The sequence below is a fragment of the Palaemon carinicauda genome, chromosome 19 (genome assembly GCF_036898095.1).
Source record: "Palaemon carinicauda isolate YSFRI2023 chromosome 19, ASM3689809v2, whole genome shotgun sequence".
Lineage (NCBI taxonomy): Eukaryota > Metazoa > Arthropoda > Malacostraca > Decapoda > Palaemonidae > Palaemon > Palaemon carinicauda.
The window spans coordinates 38,552,695-38,575,587 of record NC_090743.1 but is presented as its reverse complement, the minus strand read 5'-3'; the positions used below and the strand labels follow the sequence as shown (position 1 = coordinate 38,575,587).

At 43.1% G+C, this 22,893-nt stretch overlaps 1 protein-coding gene across 4 annotated transcripts in view; it reads right to left on the bottom strand.

Annotated features, from left to right (window-relative positions):
* The window catches only part of Hacl (2-hydroxyacyl-CoA lyase), a 320,106-nt gene that overhangs the window by 111,744 nt on the left and 185,469 nt on the right, over positions 1 to 22,893 (bottom strand). The window contains exons 1-2 of one of the 4 annotated variants that reach the window (XM_068393479.1): positions 18,611 to 18,676; positions 1,095 to 1,202 (exon numbers count right to left, since the gene is read on the bottom strand). In XM_068393479.1, the coding sequence (XP_068249580.1) occupies positions 1,095 to 1,169 (75 nt within the window). In that variant the 5' untranslated portion in view covers positions 1,170 to 1,202; positions 18,611 to 18,676. Of the gene's footprint in view, positions 1 to 1,094; positions 1,203 to 2,444; positions 2,575 to 18,610; positions 18,677 to 22,893 lie in introns of those variants that run through there. The other 3 variants (XM_068393480.1, XM_068393482.1, XM_068393478.1) reach the window with 3 other exon arrangements.

The following is a 22,893-nucleotide window of genomic DNA, read 5'->3' as shown; positions in this document are numbered from 1 at the left end:
ATTCAGATGGGTATTGGAGAAGATCTCTCCTCTCTCAAAAGAGAGGATCGCGCAACATTTCAAGGTGAACCTTCCGGTTGTACAGGTTACATCTCCCTTCGGGTGAACCTGGCTAAAGGAACAGCAACCGGTACAACCTCCGGAACGAAACCGAAACAAGTCACTCTGAGGAGGCTGTCAGCCACTACTCATGGCCACCCGCCGAAGCAGACCAAACACTGGGTGAGCAGCAGAAGTAGAGGCTATGGCCTCTTGCTACCTCCCTTGCCCAGGGAACCCGTGTAAGGAAGACAGCTCGAAAGGAAATTTAGTAAACATTAGGCCAGTTGCTTTTAGCAGTAACCAGTTAAAAGGGTGTTGACGGGAGAAAGAGATTACAACTTTACTCTACCGAGCCGAAAGGAACAGCAACCGGTACAACCTCCGGAACAAAGCCGAAACTCGTTCCCGAGACCTGTGGTCCCGTGACAAGTCACTCCGAGGAGAATGTCAGCCACTGCTCATGGCCACCCGCCGAAGCAGACCGAACACTGGGTGAGCAGCAGGGGTAGAGGCTATGGCCTCTTGCTACCTCCCTTGCCCAGGGAACCCGTGTAAGGAAGGCAGCTCGAAAGGAAATTTAATAAACATTAGACCAGTTGCTTTTAGCCGTAACCAGTTAAAAGGGTGTTGACGGGAGAAAGAGACTACAACTTTACTCTACCAAGCCGAAATAAAAAAGTGACGATTAGTCGCTAGTGCTGGTGTGAGTTTGTGAGCAGGAGGGTTAACTTACACCGCTCCCCCACCCTCCTCCGCTAACTAGTGTTTGGTAGTACACCCTCACAAAAAGTTTAACGGCTGGTTTCAGCTTTCACCGAAATAATACTCCTCAGTAGAGTGGAAGGGTTGTATTTTGCACAGGAACAAATATAAAATATCTTACTATTTCTAACATTTAATTACCTCCAGGTATAGCTATTTTATATACTGTACTTATAAGGGAAATACAGTACTGTACTAGCTTAAAACTTATACTGTATAGTATCTATAATTTTATATTTAACCTTATACAGACAACATACACATAACAGTAGTCAGCTTAGACAACTTACCCCAAACATGTACTCCACACCTTGCTCAACCAAAGCGTCAACAAGCACCTGAACACCTTCTACTTCCTCGGCCATTGTCACTTCATATATACGATTCGATTCTAATTTCTGGAGAAAAAAAATAATCTCAAAGTTAAATGTGAAGGATGAGTTTTTATTAAATCATAATAAACTTACTCTGTACAAGAAAATTAAAAGGATATCACATTTCCTAGCTATTATCCTTGATTAGTGAGAAAGTAGCAATCAATGATTTTTACCACCGCTAATGAAGTTGGGAGGAGGTTAAGTTTTTGCCCCTGTTTGTGTTTGTTTGTGAACAGTTTCCTGGCTACAAATTTAATCGTAGAGTAATGAAACTTGCAGGGATTAACTCTTATGCAAAAAAGCTGGAAATGATTAAATTTTAGAAGGTCAAGGTCACAGTCAAGCAAAATGTCCAATTCACATAATCAGCCATAAGTTTGGACATCATTGTCACAGAGACTTCAACCTCGGTTTACATTCGAGTGTATGAAAATCCACACCAATTAATACATGTTAAGGTCAAAGGTCAAGGTTGAGCAACTCTAGTTTACAATGGTATAAAAAAATAAAAACACCAGCACTTGTAAACAACTGTGATTCATCACCACATTTCTCTGGCACAGAATATGCTTGGTAGAAAGAATAAAAATCTGCTCCAAGGCATCTGCCCTGCCTATTTGCACAGGGGCAAGGAGCTTGTTCATCCTGCTTGTTGACATAAGTCACTACCACATTGTTGACATTTATCAGCACAACTCTGCTCTGTGATTCATCACATTGCCTTAAAATACTTACAATGTCAGAATCACCATCCACATTCTTCTAAGCACAATGTGCAGATGAGGATTGTATGATGACACCACACCTAAAAATGATAGGTTCTAGAAGTCTGCACACAATCTCACCTTTGATACATTCAAGAACAGGTCTCTTGAATAAAGGGGAGTTCAAAACTCCCTTAAAAGGCTCCTATTATCCACCCAGCATCCTAAATCATCCTTCACTTTCATACATGGGCCAGAGGGTCTAATGAGGAAATTGTGATATAGAACCATTTTTTTTTTTTTTTACACTACTGAAGCAAGATGCATAGCTTCTCAATGAACAACAGAAGACAAAGCATGGCCTTTAAATGCCGAGCTGGTGGTTCTGGTCGCAACAGAATATGCCTCACAACCTCTTTGAGCTTGCTGACATGAAAATTTTCAAAATAGACTCTCTTTGCTATTATACTCAACACCTTCATATAAAACACAAATAAACTAATTCTATAAAACTAATCAACAGTCTCATGAATACCATAAGATACTGCATAATATTTACCCTCAGTTTAACCTAAGGGAATTTTATCAAAGTCTTAATACCACTCACAATTTAACATATGATCAGGGAATGATAGAGAAAAGATGGTGAATGTGAGTACCAACAAGATATAAAAAACTCATATGAAACTCTGATCTCAAATTAATGATAACACTTATCTGACACATATGATAAGGCATACAGTACTAATCATGGGCTTCCTAAGATTATTACTTCTTTCCTCTCTTTTCTAAGAGATGCGCTGTTTTAAAATAGGAATGCATTAAGGAACATAACCTGATCCATTATACAATATAGGTTTTAAATGTAAGAAAAACAAGTAACTGATAAAAATACATACCACTTATGTGAGATTTCTCTACAATCCCTCTCAATCCAAAGACTAAAGTTACCTTAATGAATCTCTAACTAGCCTAAGCTACCACAAAAAACACTAATCCACAGGAATATTGCAAAAATGATATTTTAATTATAAAATAAATTTTTGAATATACTTACCCGGTGAATATATAATAGCTGCTGCTCAGCGGCTCGACAGAAAAACACACTCAAAAACTCGCGAGCGATCGCTATGAAGGTTGCGGATGTGCCCACCAGCGCCAACTATCGGCCAGATACCACTCTTGCATGTAAACAAACCCTTCTTCTCGTCCCGCTGCGTCTCTATTGGGGAGGAAGGGAGGGCCTTTAATTTATATATTCACCGGGTAAGTATATTCAAAAATTTATTTTATAATTAAAATATTTTTAAATATTTAACTTAGCCGGTGAATATATAATAGCTGATTCACACCCAAGGAGGTGGGTAGAGACCAGAGTTAATTAAGTTTACAGCGTATATGCTAAGAGTTTTTGACAGTTATCAATATAACAAAACCAAAATATATAGGTACCTGGTAAGGAAGTTGACTTAGACGATTACTCTGCCTTGTAAGTCTGTCTTCCTCACGAAGCCCAGCGATCCTCTTAGGATGCTGAAGGACTCCCAGGAGCTGAAGTATGAAGGGTTGCAACCCATACTAACAGGACCTCATCAAACCCCTAATCTGGGCGCTCTCAAGAAATGACTTTGACCACCCGCCAAATCAACCAGGATGCGAAAGGCTTCTTAGCCTTCCGTACAACCCATAAAAAACAATATTAAAAACATTTCAAGAGACAGATTAAAAAGGATATTGGAATTAGGGAAGTGTAGTGGTAGAACCCTCACCCACTACTGCACTCGCTGCAACGAATGGACCCAGTGTGTAGCAGTCCTCGTAAAGAGTCTGGACATCTTTCAAGTAAAATGACGCGAACACTGACTTGCTTCTCCAAAAAGTCGCGTCCATGATACTTTGCAGAGATCTATTTTGCTTGAAGGCCACGGAGGTTGCTATAGCTCTAATTTCGTGCGTCTTAACCTTAAGCAAAGATCGGTCTTCCTCATTCAAGTGGGAATGAGCTTCTCGTATTAAAAATCTGATAAAATATGACAAAGCATTCTTTGACATAGGCAATGATGGTTTCTTGACTGAGCACCATAATGCCTCAGATTTACCTCGTAATGACTTAGTACGAGCTAAATAGAACTTAAGAGCTCTAACAGGACATAACACTCTTTCCAGTTCGTTGCCTACGATCTCTGATAAACAAGGAATATCAAAAGATTTAGGCCAAGGACGAGAAGGCAGTTCATTTTTGGCCAGGAAACCAAGTTGAAGTGAACAAGTGGCTTTTTCTGTAGAAAAGCCGATGTTCTTACTGAAGGCATGCAGTTCACAGACTCTTTTAGCCGAGGCCAAGCACACTAGGAAAAGTGTTTTGAAAGTGAGATCCTTCAGGGAGGCTGAATGTAATGGCTCAAACCTGTCTGACATGAGGAACCTTAGGACCACGTCTAAGTTCCATCCAGGAGTTGCCAAACGACGTTCCTTAGAGGTTTCAAAAGACTTAAGGAGATCTTGTAGGTCTTTATTGTTGGAAAGATCTAAGCCTCTATGCCGAAAGACCGAAGCCAACATGCTCCTGTAGCCCTTGATCGTGGTAGCTGAAAGGGAGCGAACTTTTCTCAGGTGTAAGAGAAAATCAGCGATCTGGGCTACAGAGGTACTGGACGAGGATACAGATGCTGACTTGCACCAGTCTCGGAAGACTTCCCACTTCGACTGGTATACTCTAATGGTAGAAGCTCTCCTTGCTCTTGCAATCGCACTGGCTGCCTCCTTCGAAAAGCCTCGAGCTCTAGAGAGTCTTTCGATAGTCTGAAGGCAGTCAGACGAAGAGCGGGGAGGCTTTGGTGTACATTCTTTACGTGGGGCTGACGTAACAGATCTACTCTTAGAGGAAAACTCCTTGGAAAGTCTACCAGCCATCGAAGTACCTCGGTGAACCATTCTCTCGCGGGCCAGAGGGGAGCAACTAACGTCAACCTTGTCCCTTCGTGAGAGGCGAACTTCTGCAGTACCTTGTTGACAATCTTGAATGGTGGGAATGCATATAGGTCCAGATGAGACCAATCTAGAAGAAATGCGTCTATGTGTATTGCTGCTGGGTCTGGGACTGGAGAGCAATAGATTGGAAGTCTCTTGGTCATCGAGGTTGCAAAGAGGTCTATGGTGGGTTGACCCCAAGTCGCCCAAAGACTCTTGCACACGTCCTTGTGGAGGGTCCATTCCGTAGGAATTACCTGACCCCTCCGACTGAGGCAGTCTGCTAAGACGTTCAAGTCGCCCTGGATAAACCTCGTTAACAGGGAGATGCCTCGATCTCTTGACCAGATGAGCAGGTCCCTTGCGATCTCGTACAGCGTCAGGGAGTGGGTGCCTCCTTGCTTGGAAATGTATGCCAAGGCTGTGGTATTGTCGGAGTTGATCTCTACCACTTTGTTTCGAAGGAGACTCTCGAAGTTCATCAAGGCCAGGTGGACTGCCAAAAGCTCCTTGCCGTTGATGTGCATGCTCCTCTGACTTGAGGTCCACAGACCTGAGCATTCCCGACCGTCCAGGGTCGCACCCCAACCCAAATCCGACGCGTCTGAGAATAGTACGTGGTTTGGGTTCTGAACTGCTAGGGAAAGTCCCTCTCTCAGACTGATATTGTCGTTCCACCAATTCAGGCATGCCTTTACTGGTTCGGAGATCGGGATTGAGACCGTCTCTAACGTCTTGTCCTTTTTCCAGTGAAAGGCTAGATGGAACTGGAGAGGTCGAAGGTGTAGCCTTCCTAGCGAGACAAACTGCTCCAGGGATGATAGAGTTCCTACTAGACTCATCCAATTCCTGACTGAGCATCGTTCTCTCTTCAACATCAGTTGGACTTTGAGCAGGGCTTGCTCTATTCGGGGGGCAGACGGAAAAGCCAGAAAAACTGGACTGCAAATCTCCATCCCTAAATACAGTATAGTTTGGGATGGAATCAGCTGGGACTTTTCTAGGTTGACCAAAAGTCCCAATTCCTTGGTCAGATCCAATGTCCAATGAAGATCCTGCAGACAGCGATGACTGGACGAGGCTCTGAGAAGCCAGTCGTCCAAGTACAGGGAGGCTCGGATTCCCGATAAATGGAGGAATTTTGCTACATTCCTCATAAGCCTCGTAAACACGAGAGGAGCAGGACTTAGGCCAAAGCACAGGGCCCGAAACTGGTATACCACATTGTTGAAAACAAACCTCAGAAACGGTTGGGAATCTGGGTGTATGGGGATGTGGAAGTATGCGTCTCTTAGGTCGAGAGAGACCATCCAGTCTCCCTTTCTGACCGCTGCTAAGACTGATTTCGTGGTCTCCATGGTGAACTTTGTCTTCGTAACAAAGACGTTGAGTGCACTGACGTCTAGCACCGGTCTCCAACCTCCTGTCTTCTTCGGTACTAGGAAGAGACGGTTGTAAAACCCCGGTGATTGAAGGTCCGAGACTTTCACCACCGCTCCCTTCTCTAGCAAAAGAGACACTTCTAGGTTCAGGGCTTGTCTCTTTGACTCCTCTCGGTACCTGGGAGAGAGGTCGATGGGGGAAGTCGCTAGAGGAGGTTTGCGTACAAATGGAATTTTGTACCCCTCTCTGAGCAACCTCACAGATTGTTGGTCTGCGCCCCTCTTCTCCCAGGCCTGCCAGAAGTTCTTCAGTCTGGCTCCTACTGCTGTCTGAGGCTGCGGGCAGTCAGACTCTGCCACGTGAGGACTTGGCTCCTCTCTTCTTTCCTCTCTTTCCCTCGGCACGAGTACTTCCCCTGCTGGGAGCTCTGCCATGAAAGGGCGGAATAAATCTGGACGCCGGAGTGTCTATCCTAGGTCTAGCAGAAAAGGATGTCGAAGGAGTCCCTTTGCGAGCAGAGGACGCCACCAAGTCATGGGTGTCCTTCTGCACGAGTGAAGAAGCTATGTCCTTAACCAATTGTTGCGGGAACAAAAACTTTGATAAGGGAGCAAAGAGCAGTTCAGATCTCTGACAGGGAGTAACTCCTGCCGACAGAAAAGAGCAAAGGGACTCTCGCTTCTTTAAGACTCCCGACGTAAAAGAGGAGGAGAGCTCATTGGAACCATCGCGGATGGCTTTATCCATACAGGACATAATCAGTAAGGAGACATCTCTATCAGCCGATGAGATTTTCCTACTTAAGGCTCCCAAACACCAGTCAAGGAAGTTGAAAACTTCAAAGGCTCTGTAAATGCCTTTCAGCAGACGGTCAAGGTCCGAGGAGGACCAACTAATCTTCGAGCGTCTCATGGCTAGGCGGCGGGGAGAGTCTACAAGGCTTGAGAAGTCACCCTGGGCAGAGGCAGGGACTCCCAAGCCGAGAACTTCTCCCGTGGCATACCAGACGCTCGATCTAGACGAGAGTTTAGACGGAGGGAAGGCAAAGGCCGTCTTCCCCAAACTCCTCTTGGTTTCCAACCAGTCGCCTGAAAGCCGTAAAGCTCTCTTGGAAGAGCGAGAGAGCACAAGTTTTGTAAAGGCTGGCATGTTAGCAGGTACGCCTAGAACAAACTCAGACGGCGGCGAACGAGGAGCAACAGCGACGAAGTGATCGGGAAACAACTCCTTAAAAATTAACATGACTTTCTTAAAGTCCATTGATGGAGGAACTGTTCTGGGTTCGTCTACATCCGAAGGATGATCATCATGCTGAGGGTCAGCAACGTCCTCATCTGAAGGATCCTCATCTGACAACTGCTGAGAAACAAGCAAAGGGGTTGGCAATGCTTGACACGCAGCGTCCACACGCACTGGTGCATTAGTAGCGGACCAGGACGCAACGTCATGTAACTGCTTAACAGTCTGTGAACTGTCAACAACAACAGGTGCGAGAGGACGCTCGGCGTCCACTCGAGACTGTTTTGACTGCCTAGTCTGAGCAGTCAAAACAACTCTAGACTGCGGTGGTTGACGCTCAGCGTCAAAACAAGTCAACTCCGATGGTTGGCGAACGTCCTGAACGTCAACAGGAGCATTAGGAAGTGGCCTAACGTCCAAATGCGGCTGAAAATCAACACGTGACCGCATCGAGTGAGGCTCTACATATCGTGACTGACGTGACTTAGCTACGCCAACGTCAACAGGACGCACAAAGGTTCGTTTGGGCGGCTGAAGGCCAGGATCTCGATGAGATAAACGGCTAGGCTCAACGTGAACCTTATCGGCAGAATAGTCTTCCATAAGGGAGGCGAGCTTAGTCTGCATGTCCTGCAGTATAACCCATTTAGGGTCCACGGGAATGGGTGCGGTAAACGACGGGGTTAACGTCTGAGACGGCACAACCTTGCCTACACCAAGACTCTCTGAGCCTGTGTAACGTTGCTGCTTAGGCGGCGAGCAGTCATCCGATGACTGCAACGGGTCAGAACTGTCCCAATGACTACATCCCGGACGCTGGACCTGTCCTGAAGGGACCGACTTTCGCTTAAGGGGCCTAGAAACCTTGCTCCACGGTTTCTTATGCGAAAAGCCTTCGGATGACGAGGAGAAAATGGGCTCTCTCGTCTTATGGTAGGGGCGATCTTGGTGAGATACGCCTGATACCATAGAGGGAACATCTGTTCGCTGATCAAGGCCTCTCGAACCCATAAGTCGTACGACATTACTTCTCCCCTGGGCTTGGGAGCTTGCAAGAGGTCTCGGACTAGGTGAACGACAGGCACGAACAGACGAAACCTCGGTCGCAACACTGTTCACAACACTTTGCGCACTATTCACTTTCCCACTATTTTCCGCTGTGGCACTCTGACACTTAAGCTCTTTAACGTCAGCCATGAGTTGATTACGATCAGTTGCTAACGCTTCAACTCTTTCACCCAAGGCATGAATAGCACGTAACATGTCTTGCATAGATGGTTCCTGAGTGCCAGAAGGGGGGTTAGGTACAACCACTACAGGGGAAGGATTAGGGTCAGGGGCATGTGGAGAGGAAAAATCTACTGACCTAGAGGAACTCCTCCTTACCCTATCTCTCTCTAGCCTACGTGCATACTTATCGTATTCGAGCCAATCGAATTCCGAAAGGCCCACGTATTCCTCACACCGATCTCCCAATTGACAGGTTTTACCCCGACAATTGGAACACACAGTATGTGGATCGAGAGAGGCCTTTGGAAGACGCCTATTACAGTCCCTAGCATTACACTTACGAAATCTGGGGGCTTGTGAAGCGTCAGCCATTTTGAATTAGTCAAAGAAAGTCCAAAAAACAATCCAAGTCATCAACAATTAAATCTGTCCAATAAAGAGTTCAAGAGTTTAAGTTGAGGAAAAACACCTGCACTGCGAAAGCTCAAACCAAAATGAAGTACTTCACCAAATATGTTGAGAAAACTCCAGGTTATACTAGCGAGTATTGATATGTCTTGTCGTCAAGGTCGACAGAGAAGAATTGAAGGGTTTGTTTACATGCAAGAGTGGTATCTGGCCGATAGTTGGCGCTGGTGGGCACACCCGCAACCTTCATAGCGATCGCTCGCGAGTTTTTGAGTGTGTTTTTCTGTCGAGCCGCTGAGCAGCAGCTATTATATATTCACCGGCTAAGTTAAATATTTAAAACTACAGTTTATCAAGGACTTAAACATACCAAAAGCATGGCAGCACCATGACTCAAGGTGACAGCTGATCAAACAGAAAAGCAGGGAGAAATGTTTTCCTTCCAAGAGTTTTCTCTAGTTAACTTGCTATTCTAAATAATGCTGAACATAAGCAACAAGTGATTCTAATCCTGTTCTCCACATTATGTACAGTATAATGATCCCACAAAAGAATGGAACACAGGTCCTAAACTTACAAACTTAATAGGTTCCAAGAAGCTGTTTTTACATCAAATTGTTTGTGATAGGTTCCAAGAAGCTGTTTTTAAGTCAAATTGTTTGTGATAGGTTCCAAGAAGCTGTTTTTAAGTCAAATTGTTTGTGATAGGTTCCAAGAAGCTGTTTTTAAGTCAAATTGTTTGTGATAGGTTCCAAGAAGCTGTTTTCAAGTCAAATTGTTTGTGATAGGTTCCAAGAAGCTGTTTTCAAGTCAAATTGTTTGTGATAGGTTCCAAGAAGCTGTTTTCAAGTCAAATTGTTTGTGATAGGTTCCAAGAAGCTGTTTTCAAGTCAAATTGTTTGTGATAGGTTCCAAGAAGCTGTTTTTAAGTCAAATTGTTTGTGATAGGTTCCAAGAAGCTGTTTTTAAGTCAAATTGTTTGTGATAGGTTCCAAGAAGCTGTTTTCAAGTCAAATTGTTTGTGATAGGTTCCAAGAAGCTGTTTTTAAGTCAAATTGTTTGTGATAGGTTCCAAGAAGCTGTTTTCAAGTCAAATTGTTTGTGATAGGTTCCAAGAAGCTGTTTTCAAGTCAAATTGTTTGTGATAGGTTCCAAGAAGCTGTTTTCAAGTCAAATTGTTTGTAATAGATTCCAAGAAGCTGTTTTCAAGTCAAATTGTTTGTGATAGGTTCCAAGAAGCTGTTTTTAAGTCAAATTGTTTGTGATAGGTTCCAAGAAGCTGTTTTTAAGTCAAATTGTTTGTGATAGGTTCCAAGAAGCTGTTTCTAAGTCAAGTTGTTTGTAAGTCAAATTTATTACATTTAGGACTAGGGTAGGCCTCACCTGACTCTCACACCTATGATTTCCAGCAACAAAAGTCAACAATATGTTATTTTCATTAGTAAAATAAATTTTTGAATATACTTACCCGATAATCATGTAGCTGTCAACTCTGTTGCCCAACAGAATTCTATGGAGGGATACGCCAGCTATCACAATACTAGAAGGGGGTGTTCTTACCAGCGCCACCTGTGGCCAGGTACTCAAGTACTTCTTGTTGACACCTCCTCAATTATTCCTCGGTCCCACTGGTTCTCTATGGGGAGGAAGGGAGGGTCAATTAAATCATGATTATCGGGTAAGTATATTCAAAAATTTATTTTACTAATGAAAATAACATTTTTCAATATTAAACTTACCCGATAATCATGTAGCTGATTCACACCCAGGGGGGTGGGTGAAAACCAGTGTACAAGATTAAAGGATAGCTAAGTATCCCATATTTCATATAACAGTTATCTCAAATAACAATGAAATAATAAGTACCTGGTAAGGAAGTCGAATTGAACCGTTACTCTGTCTCTTTTTTAAGTTCGTCTTCCTTACTGAGCGCAGCGTTCCTCTTGGAGGCTGAATCAACCCAAAGGTGCTAAAGTATACAGGGCTGCAACCCATACTAAAGGACCTCATCACAACCTTTAACCTCGGCGCTTCTCAAGAAAGAATTGACCACCCGCCAAATCAAAAAGGATGTGGAAGGCTTCTTAGCCGACCGAACAACCCATAAAAAGTATTCAAGAGAAAGGTTAAAAAGTTATGGAATTATGGGAATGTAGTGGCTGAGCCCTCGCCTACTACTGCATTCGTTGCTACGAATGGACCCAGGGTGTAGCAGTACTCGTAAAGAGACTGGACATCTTTGAGATAGAATGATGCGAACACTGACTTGCTTCTCCAATAGGTTGCATCCATAACACTCTGCAGAGAACGGTTCTGTTTGAAGGCCACTGAAGTAGCCACAGCTCTCACTTCATGTGTCCTTACCTTCAGCAAAGCAAGGTCTTCTTCCTTCAGATGAGAATTTGCTTCTCTAATCAGAAGCCTGATGTAGTAAGAAACTGAGTTCTTAGACATTGGTAGAGAAGGCTTCTTGATAGCACACCATAAGGCTTCTGATTGTCCTCGTAATGGTTTTGACCTTCTTAAATAGTACTTAAGAGCTCTAACAGGGCAAAGTACTCTCTCTAGTTCGTTCCCCACCATGTTGGACAGGCTTGGGATCTCGAACGACTTAGGGCAAGGACGGGAAGGAAGCTCGTTTTAGCCAAAAAAACCGAGCCGCAAGGAACATGTAGCCGTTTCAGATGTGAAACCTATGTTCCTGCTGAAGGCGTGGATCTCACTTACTCTTTTACCTGTTGCTAAGCACACGAGGAAAAGAGTTTTTTAATGTGAGGTCCTTAAAAGAGGCTGATTGGAGCGGTTCAAATCCTGATGACATTAGGAACCTTAGGACCACGTCTAGATTCCAGCCTGGAGTGGACAACCGACGTTCCTTTGAGGTCTCAAAAGACCTAAGAGGTCCTGTAGATCTTTGTTGGAGGAAAGATCCAAGCCTCTGTGGCGGAAAACCGCTGCCAACAAACTTCTGTAACCCTTGATCGTAGGAGCTGATAGGGAGCTTACGTTCCTTAGATGTAACAGGAAGTCAGCAATCTGGGTTACATTGGTACTGGTTGAGGAAAACTGCATTGGCCTTGCACCAGCTTCAGAAGACTTCCCATAAAGACTGATAGACTCTGAGAGTGGATGTCGTCCTTGCTCTGGCAATCGCTCTGGCTGCCTCCTTCGAAAAGCCTCTAGCTCTTGAGAGTCTTTCGATAGTCTGAAGGCAGTCAGACGAAGAGCGTGGAGGTTGGGAGTACCTTCTTTACGTGAGGTTGACGCAGAAGGTCCACTCTAGGAGGAAGAGTCCTGGGAACGTCGACCAGCCATTGCAGTACCTCAGTGAAACATTCTCTCGCGGGCCAGAGGGGAGCAACCAACGTCAGCCGTGTCCCTTTGTGAGAGGCGAACTTCTGAAGTACCCTGTTGACAATCTTGAACGGCGGGAATGCATACAGGTTGAGATGGGACCAATCCAGCAGAAAGGCATCCACGCGAACTGCTGCTGGGTCTGGAATCGGAGAACAATACAAGAGGAGCCTCTTGGTCATCGAGGTAGCGAATAGATCTATGGTTGGCTGATCCCACAGGGCCCAAAGTCTGCTGCAAACATTCTTGTGAAGGGTCCACTCTGTGGGGAAGACCTGACCCTTCCGGCTGAGGCGATCTGCCATGACATTCATATCGCCCTGAATGAGCCTCGTTACCAGCGTGAGCTTTCGATCTTTTGACCAAATGAGGAGGTCCCTTGCGATCTCGAACAACTTCCTCGAATGAGTCCCTCCCTGCTTGGAGATGTAAGCCAAGGCTGTGGTGTAGTCGGAGTTCACCTCCACCACCTTGTTAAGCTGGAGGGACTTGAAGTTTATCAAGGCCAAATGAACTGCCAACAACTCCTTGCAATAGATGTGAAGTGTCCTTTGCTCCTGATTCCATGTTCCCGAGCATTCCTGTCCGTCCAGTGTCGCACCCCAGCCCGTGTCCGATGCGTCCGAGAAGAGACGGTGGTCGGAGGACTGAACAGCCAATGGTAGACCTTCCTTGAGAAGAATGCTGTTCTTCCACCACGTTAGAGTAGACCTCATCTCTTCGGAAACAGGAACTGAGCCCGTCTCTAGCGTCATGTCCTTTATCCAGTGAGCAGCTAGATGATACTGAAGGGGGCGGAGGTGGAGTCTCCCTAACTCGATGAACAGGGCCAGCGATGAAAGTGTCCCTGTTAGACTCATCCACTGCCTGACTAAGCATCGGTTCCTTCTCAGCATGCTCTGGATGCATTCTAGGGCTTGGAAGATCCTTGGGGCCGACGGACAAGTCCGAAAAGCTCGACTCTGAAGATCCATACCCAAGGAGACAATGGTCTGGGATGGAACGAGCTGAGACTCCTCAAAATTGACCAGGAGGCCCAGTTCCTTGGTCAGATCCATAGTCCATTTGAAAATCTCCAGACAGCGACGACTTGAGGGAGCTCTTAAAAGCCAGTCGTCTGACGGAGCCGGACACAAGATCATGATACTGCTGCACAGTCTGTAAACTGTCAATCATGGGCAAGCGAGGAAGTACAGTGACAACCCGAATCTGTCTAGACTGTCTGGGTCGTACAGACAACTCCTTAACGGGTTGCTGAGGTTGCCCACTGCGTCACAACAAGTCCCTTCTGTTGGTTGTTGAACGTCTTCCCCGTGACACATTGACTCCGTAAACAAAAAATCCTCTAACAAGGACTAAGCTTGGACTGCATGTCATGCAACACAGCTCAAGGTCTATGGGAGCAGGTGTGGTAACAGACGGGATTAGCGGCTGAAGTGTAACCATTACCTTCCCTGTAAGCATGTTATGCTTAAATAAAAGTCCATAAGAGGTTATGCAGCTAAAGGCTCCCTCCAAATGACAGAGTCCTCAAGGGAATATCAGAAGGAGGGAGAAAAGAACTTTCTCATCTACAGGGACCTTATCCTAGAAAAGCTAAGTTCTCTGAGTGAGGGTTCACTGGTGCAAAGCAGCAGACTAGAAGGCAACGTTATGAAACTGCTTGACAGTCTAGTGAGTTGGCAACAACCCAAGATGTGTTGAGAAGCATGCGGTAAGGTATGCAGAGCATGATGTATGCAGAGTATGCTGAATGCAGAGCATGCTGAATGCAGAGCATGCTGTATGCAGAGCATGTTGTATGCAGAGCATGCTGAATGCAGAGCATGCTGAATGCTGAGCATGTAGGAAGTAGAGCCTGCTGTAAGCAGAGCCTGCTGAAAGGAAAGCAGAGCGTGTGCATGGCGTTTAACATTTCTCAGAAATTCCATGACCAGTGCTAGAGTGCTTAATGCATGCTTGCATGGGGTTGAACCATGGTATGCTGAACAGCAGAGTCAGAACGAGCTGGAACAACAACAGAGGTTTCCTCAACTTGAGGGAAAACCTGAGGTTCAGACTGCATAGGCTGAACAACAGACGGAGCAGAAGGCAGGTGCAAGGGTGAAGGAGGTTGACTCCTAGCAAGAGTTGCACCCAAGGATTGTACCAGCTAAGCGGAGGACGGAGGCGGAGTAGTCCGTTCCTGTTCCTGAGAGATGAGTGGAGCATGAGAAGGTTGAGGCTGCGCAGAACAAGGTAAAGTTCTAGCAAGCTGAGGCTCCTGAGGCGCAAGTGCATGGTGTAGATGAGCTTGCCTAGATGAGGGTTGAACTCGGTGCAGCGCTGGTTGAGCAGACAGACTCACGGAGGGGAGAGGTTGTTGTACCCCAACCGAGAGTTGCACCACTGGAGGAGCAGCAAGGGGAGGAGGAGGAAGAGTGTAACTCTCCTGATCCCAAAGCAAGGGTTGCCTTAAAGAAGGCTGAGGCTGAACAACACTGTGAACAGCAAACTCCGAAAGTGGTTCAACATCGTACGCCTGGCAGATGGAGCTGCGACTGGGTGCAGCGAGTGCAGGCGGGTGCAGCACAGGTTGAACGGGTGCAGGAGGTTGGTGCACCACCGGTGCAGGCGGGTGCAGCATAGGCTGAACGGGTGCAGGAGGTTGGTGCACCACCGGTGCAGGCGGGTGCAGCACAGGCTGAACGGGTGCAGGAGGTTGGTGCACCACCGGTGCAGGCGGGTGCAGCACAGGCTGAACGGGTGCAGGAGGTTGGTGCACCACAGGTGCAGGAGGTGCAACACTCTCAGCACAACACTCACGCATCAAGTCCGAAAGCTGTGCTTGCATGGACTGTAGTAGAGTCCACAACATCGTACGCCTGGCAGATGGTGTTGCGACTGGGTGCAGCGAGTGCAGGCGGGTGCAGCACAGGCTGAACGGGTGCAGCCGGGTTGTTGAACTTTACTTCGTACGTCTGGCATAGGTCTGGACTTTACGTTTAAGAGGTCTTGAGACCTGAGACCAGCGTAACTCTGCCTTTATTTTCTCCTCTAAATCTCTTCTGCAGACGAGCAAAATAAGGGCTCAATCGTCTGCGGGTGGGAGTGACGGTCTCGGTAAGACACGCCCACAACCACCGAGGATACTTCTGTGCGCCGATCAAGGCCTGCCGAACCCTTATGCCCTTCGACATTGCTTCTCCCCTGGGCTTGGGAGCTTGCAAGAGGTCCCGGACTGGGAGGACGACTGGCGCGCACAAAAGTACCCTCACGCATAACACTGACATACTTTGCGCTAATCACTTATCACTTTGATTTCTGTTTGCACTTATTTCACTGAACTCGAAACTTTAAGTGGTTTGTACCTGAAACACGCAATTCTATCCTTCTCAAAAGTTAGTAATTGCGAAAACAGAATTACAATGTAACAGAAAAATCTAATGAAAGAAAATTCAGTGGCTGGAAAGAGACTAAACACTAGATCACTCTAGAAACGTTTAGTTTCTTCCCCTAAAGAGACTAGGGATAAGAGCAAAACGATAACGACGTTACTCGTACGCCTGGCAGGCTTGAGGGAAACGTTTATCCTCTTTCTCCCTCCGTCTCTATCTCTCTCTCTCTCTCTCTCTTGACTTAGAACCTGAGAGAAGAGCCCAATCATATATATCGTTAAAACATATTATTGTTAAAGGAAAAAACTGAAATATTTCCCAAAAAGAAAAGTTCCTTATTAGGATCAAAACCATTAAGTTAAGAAAGAATGAACAAAACGCTAGACACGGTTACTCTTACTGCAATGTGAAACCGTGAACATTCTTTCTCTATCGTAACGATAGAGTGCAAGTTGAAACGTTCTGAACGTCAACAACTGCCCAAACAAAACGTTAGTTCAACTTTGAAAAAGTACGAGACTATCAAAGAAATTCTTTCAAAGACCTTAAAATAGCATAATATGTTAACAGGTAAAACCGAAATGACGGGCTCACGATAATTAACTTCGGTACCAAGAAAAGACCGCCTACTATTAGGAAGGTCGAATATAAACAAATATAAAAATTAATTTTAATAAGTTTATAATAAAAGGAAGTTAATCGAAGAGGCCTATAAGAGGCGGAGAGATATAAAATAAATCTATAACTTTTGTTAAGCAAAATTAAGAAAGAGAGTCTATACTCTCTTAGACACCAACACTTCCGTCTAAGGGAAGGGTCGGCCATTGAAAGGTGAACGAGAGTTCATACTCTCTTCGTCACCAAAAATAATCAAATTAATTCCAAAAGCTAACTAAGCTAAAATAGAAGTTTCCAGTAAAGCGACAGCCGAAATCAAAGAGAAATACTTCACCAAAGTCGTGAAAATACTCCAAGAACATAAGCGTATCCCAGAACGTCTTGTCAGAAGCACGACAGAGGAATAATTGAGGAGGTGTCAACAAGAAGTACTTGAGTACCTGGCCACAGGTGGCGCTGGTAAGAACACCCCCTTCTAGTATTGTGATAGCTGGCGTATCCCTCCATAGAATTCTGTCGGGCAACAGAGTTGACAGCTACATGATTATCGGGTAAGTTTAATATTGAAAATAGTCCTTTTCCATATGAAATAGATATTATTTTATTGTAAATGTTTTTTGCTTACTCTATAAACTTATATATTGTTTTATAATAGTATTTCTTTATCTTATTACAATATACGTACTTTTGATATAATATCCAAGATTTAAGATTTCAGTTAGATTGTATGTTTGTATCTCTGAATGTTTGCAAGTTGAGGACCTCCTATAGCCTTGATAGGAAAGATCTTCCAGGTTGGTGATGGAATAATCCTTCCCAACCTGTCACTATTCTCTACCTGAGCAGACAAATTACAGTATGAAGCATGTTTATTCTCTAATTAATCTAGGGTACTTAAAAGGGGTTTGGTTAAGTGTTTGTTCAATTTAGCAATAATTTCTCTCATAACAAAGGTATGCATGCATTAGCCTCTTAATTAAAGCAATAGCTTACACTGGGTTAGGTAAGGAAGTATGTATTGCTACAAGCACAACAAACATAACTTCAATGAAAAAAATTATGGGAAAACAGTCAAAGGCTTCACATTATTAGGCTAAAATTTTGGAAGGTTAACATGTAATTCTTTATTTGAGCACCATCAATATTAAACATCAAACCATCATGTTCCTTAATACCCCATAAACCCTATTTACCTGAACTGACTTAAAACACAATGTTCTTACTCATACTGAATATCTCTGAACAGTATATGGGTAAAGTTATGCTGGTTACCTTTGATTAAGATATACATATACATTTAACTGCTCTTAACATATTACTCTGCTATCAACCTCACTTGTTAAACTTATAAAAAATTAACGATTAAATGCATGACCCTCACATTTTCAGTAGCTGCGGTGCCTTTGTACATCAGCGGCCAGTTCCTCCTGCTTGCATAAAATATGGACATCAGCTTACCTAAACTTTCCCCCCTAACCTAACCTACAAGCCATGTCCTTACCTAACTACCTAATGGGAACGGTCCTGTGATCCCCCCTTTGACTGCCGTACTTTGTTAGGCGTTATCATACGTACAGGTGGCCACTATCATACATAGTGCCTTAGTAGGTATATCCTATACTTGGTCTGGAGCCTTTGTATATCAGCGGCCAATTCCTCAAGCGTTCATTAAAAATGGACATCAACTAACCTAACCTTTCCCCCCTAACCTAACAGCCGAGTCCTTACTTACCTAACAAGGGGGGGGGGGTTATAACGCCCCTTACACTACCGTATTCTAAGTTAGACGTAGTAATACATACAGGTGGCCGCTATCATACATACAACCCCTTGGTCTACTTTACTATAATTGTTCCTGCGAATCACTAGTTAAGATAGACTATTAATCCTAAAATAAATATAACTTTCTCATTTTGGTCATATAACAGTTGTCACATACATGGATGCGGTATAGGGCAAACATAGACGTTGTTGACACCTCTCCAAGACTAAATACATCGAAAATAACCAAAAGTACAATGTAGAATATTAAAAACAAACATTATTGAACTTAACCCAAAACATAAGTGGCAAAGACTCATGGCAGGTCTGTCTGAAGTGGAAACGGAGATTTTATATATTACCTTTGACGTAAGTGGTAACGTACCTTATCAACACAGGTCTTTCAACTGACTAAATTCATTAAGAGTGACAGTAACGGGACAAACGTGCTATCGTGCTTATCAGTGATTAGTAGATCAGCTGATTGAGATTGGTAGCATAACTTGATTGTTCCTCGTTTTTTATTGCTCACTCCGCAAAGTAAGTTTGCGGGCACTCTATCACTTTATAGATAGGTGCAAAGCTTTTAAGCTTATTCTTATTATTGTTGTTAAGCTTAGTTTATATTACCTGTGCCTTAAATAAATTAATACGATAATGAGATTCTCAATCTTAGCTTTTATCCCATTCTACCTTGAAATTAGATAGGATACCTTGCTATCTTCAGTCTTGGCAACCTATTGTGGTAAGTTTGGACTTCTCAAATTCTTCTTTCCTACCCATTGCCCTACCTATAAATGCAGCCAGATCCCTGCTAGGATTTCTCAGCGTACCTAAACTTATGTCTACATTCATTAGCTGTCCTAATTTTGGAGATAAAAATAAATGTTTGGTAGTATCTTCTTCATCTTTGCACAGGACACACAAATTATCTTCATATTTTCCCCCTGAAATTCGCTTTTAAATTGAGCATATTTAAACTTATCTTCATTCCAAGGGATGCCTTATCCAGATTCATTTCTCTGATATAAGGCTGTGGGCCATTTCCTTCAATAAATCTTATTTTTGTCCTCACTTTCTTTTTTCTTCAAGGGTTTCTACTATTTTTTCTATAATTCTTTTCTTGATTTCTTTTTTTAGGGTCCTTTTCCCCCAACTTGTTTCTTCAACTTCCATCCCATATTAAATGTACCGCTCTGCGTCTCTTCTTCTTTTATAAGTATTGTATCAAACGTTACTCAAATTGCCAAGGAGGATGTAACAGTCGTTTGGGCTTGACAACACTTTGCCTTAACAATAAAGGGCAATTTGTATTTGATAGGGATGCAATAAGTCAGGCAATCTCTTCCTATTGGTCCTACTGATTACATACTTAACCATGAAAAAGATAAAAGAAACAAAGACATGTCCTAAAAAAGTACTATATTTTTAAATAATGGTACTTTATGCAGATAGTGGTCTGTTACCTAAGTGTCTACTTGAAAAAAATATAGATGTAATAAATATTCTGACAGAAATAACTGTTGGGTTTGATTACGATTCAATACACACCTATGAAATATAATAGAGTTTAACAACCGGTATGACGTAAATTATATAATAGACATCCTAGTTTAATTATTGGATGAATAGAAGTAAAGCAAAATTAATATCTGGGTGTCACAATAGATCCATTACAGGTCAAAAGCAAATAGTTACATGGTTATGGTACAGAAACATTGTTGGAAAGAGCTAGCAACGCCAACCTTTACGCATGAGATTAAAATAATGAAGATAAGAGACATAAATGGTGTAAAAAAATTTTCTTCACTCTTCTTCCTTTTGTATTTTAGGCTCTCCTAATACTTTAGTTACCCCCTTAAACGCTCTCTCTTACATTACGTTTTCTATATCAAAACATCGGAAAAACTATTTTAAATCAACGAAACTTGTTGACAATAGCGTACGCCATGCTCGTGACGTCACATCGTAAATACGCAGAGCAAAAGCCTTACCCCGGCATATGATGGTTCTTTCCAGGGTAACCCTGGTTCTTTCCTCAAACCACGTGGGTCGAGATAAATCATTAAACTGGTTTTGAATATAATCTTAATACTGCTGACTAGACAGCAGCTCTTATTTCTCAATACCAATTAAGGTTTGTTAATTTTAAGATGTATGCCCATCACACCAGCCCATTGCTAATTTCATATTCAAACACTTAATTTTTAGCAAGCCAGAATAGGTAGGATTATTGTATATGTGAACTCCCTTAGAGCAGCAAGATTTCTAAGAGTGTTTTGTGCAAAATTCTGCCTCCTATGCACTCCTTACAACAATATATTGCCTTGTCCTAAAGTCCCGATATGGCACCTCCACTGGGTTACTCACGCACCACGACGTTCACCTGTTTTGAAAGGTGAAAAGAGGTGAACCTGCACGACCCTAGGCCTTGCTTCGCCCGATTCGTTCGGAAGCTATTGTTGTGACCGGCTGACTGACCTGGTCAATGAATCTCTGGACCTCTAACTCACCCAACGCCCCCCCCCCCTTCCAAAACTCTATTCACACCAGGACCTGCCGAGTGGAGATAGGGAAGAACACGAGCCTGGTAAACCCTATTTGCCAAAAGTGAGGATTACAGGGGTGGGCAGTCAAGGGCGCATTGTGCAAACTGCAACTATTCGGTCAACAGCCATTTGAGGACAAGGGCTAGCTTCAGTAAGGAGTGCAGGCAAAAATACGTGGCCACTTAGTTTTTCCCCCATTTTAAGCTTAGACTAATTTTCACTCGATTTAGGTTTAGCTAGCTATTACATATTTCGGGGTGTGTACAGTTTTTACATATTTTTGCTTTCGAGACTAGCACAGTCTTTGGGTCACATGGGCTGCATGTCCGACCCCCAATTTCAATTACCAACCATTGTAAAAGACCACGAGTCTAATCAACCATATTTTTTTTTTTTTTTTTTTTTTTTGCATTTCTTTTTATTACATTTGGTGTTTGGTGTTCAGATGTCCATTTCTTTTCATGTAAATTTGTGTAATAAATTAAGATTAGGTTAATTAAACGTCGTCGTATTTTTACTCCTTCATTTGATTGTCTATAAATATTTAATCTTGTTACTTGTTTTGGGTTTAAATCCAACCCTCCACTGAAGTCGAGTGAACTACTTCTCGGGCGGGTCCATATTAATCATCTAACGAAACATTTTCATTATAACTTATACAATTCTTTGATTGTAGCATCTTCCAAATCATGTGATCTTGTGAAAAGTAATGTCTTTAGTTTCTTCTTAAATTCAATTGCTCCCTTTAGGTCATTCATTTCAGTTGGCAGTTTATTATAATGTCTAGGCGCACAGTAGCTAAAAGCCCTTCACCAAATTTACCATTTGTTCTTGGTTCAGATAGCCTATGTTTGTCACTCATGTGTCTTATGTTAACATTTGTTTCTAGTTCTAGTTTATTCAGGCTTTCTTTTAGATATTTTGGTTCAGTATCTTAAACGTTAGCAAGAGTAGCTTGTATTCAATTCTCGCTTTTACCGGTAGCCAGTGTAATTTAATTAGTGCAGGGGTAACTCTTTCCCTATTGTGTAGTCCTTTTATTAATCTAGCGGCTCTGTTTTGTACTCTCTGAATTTTCTTCAGCTGATAATCTCGGGACAGTATACCCGATATTTTGAAAGGAGTAACTTAAAATCAGTGTTAGCAAGTGACTTAGTATTGAATCTATCTGCATCGAAGGAAAAGATCCATATCTTTAACTTTTACTTTACTTTATACTATACTGCTCCCATTTTATACCATTGTCTCAATAATCACTTAACGTAAGATACCTGTCCAGCATCTCACTGGGGTCCCTGGGATGGAGAAACAGAGCCTAAGAGTGTAGATGACCTTAGACCTGACAAAGCTAGAGTAGGCCATCAAATTACCTTTATTTCACGTGTGGAGTTTCTAGGTCTCTGGACAGAGTACAATTTCCATTTTTGCAGTTAAGAGTGATGGTTAGTGAACTACGTCAGTAAAGTTATTAACAGGGTGTTTGTGCCCTGACCGATAGTGCTCCTTATCCACCCCTGTTGATCTTTTAGAAACTGGCGTAGGGAGACTTTCCTGGACTAACAAGTTCCCACTCAACAATTTTAATAAAAATCTCCACAAATGGGTAAAAAACTGAAAATCCGGTACACAGACCATTTGGCAAAACTAAGATTGCTCTAAAATCGGAGATGGGGGTTCAGCTTGTTATGCAAGGGAGATGAAGAACAAGACAATTTATTTGTGATTTACACTGTAGGCCTACAGGAGAAGTCTAATATTTGAAATAACCATGGGCCAATATACAAAAAAAAAAAAAAAAAAAAAAACTGGATTAGACATATAAAAAACATGAAAGAATTAGAACTTAACACAAGTATGATCGATTATCATATTAAAAAAAATATGAAATATGACATCTTAATGAAATCATAAACGCTTGACAGGGTAGCAAATGAAAACACTGCATTGAGTATTTGAAAAAGATATAAGACACCAATGAGAGGTAATGCTTGAAATGACATCACATAAGGAATTATCAAAAAGCAGAGTTAGAATAAACACACCGGAAATAAAATACCGGAAAGATATATGACGTGGTGGCACTACGAAAGAGGGATTTCTCATGGCAAGCACGATAATG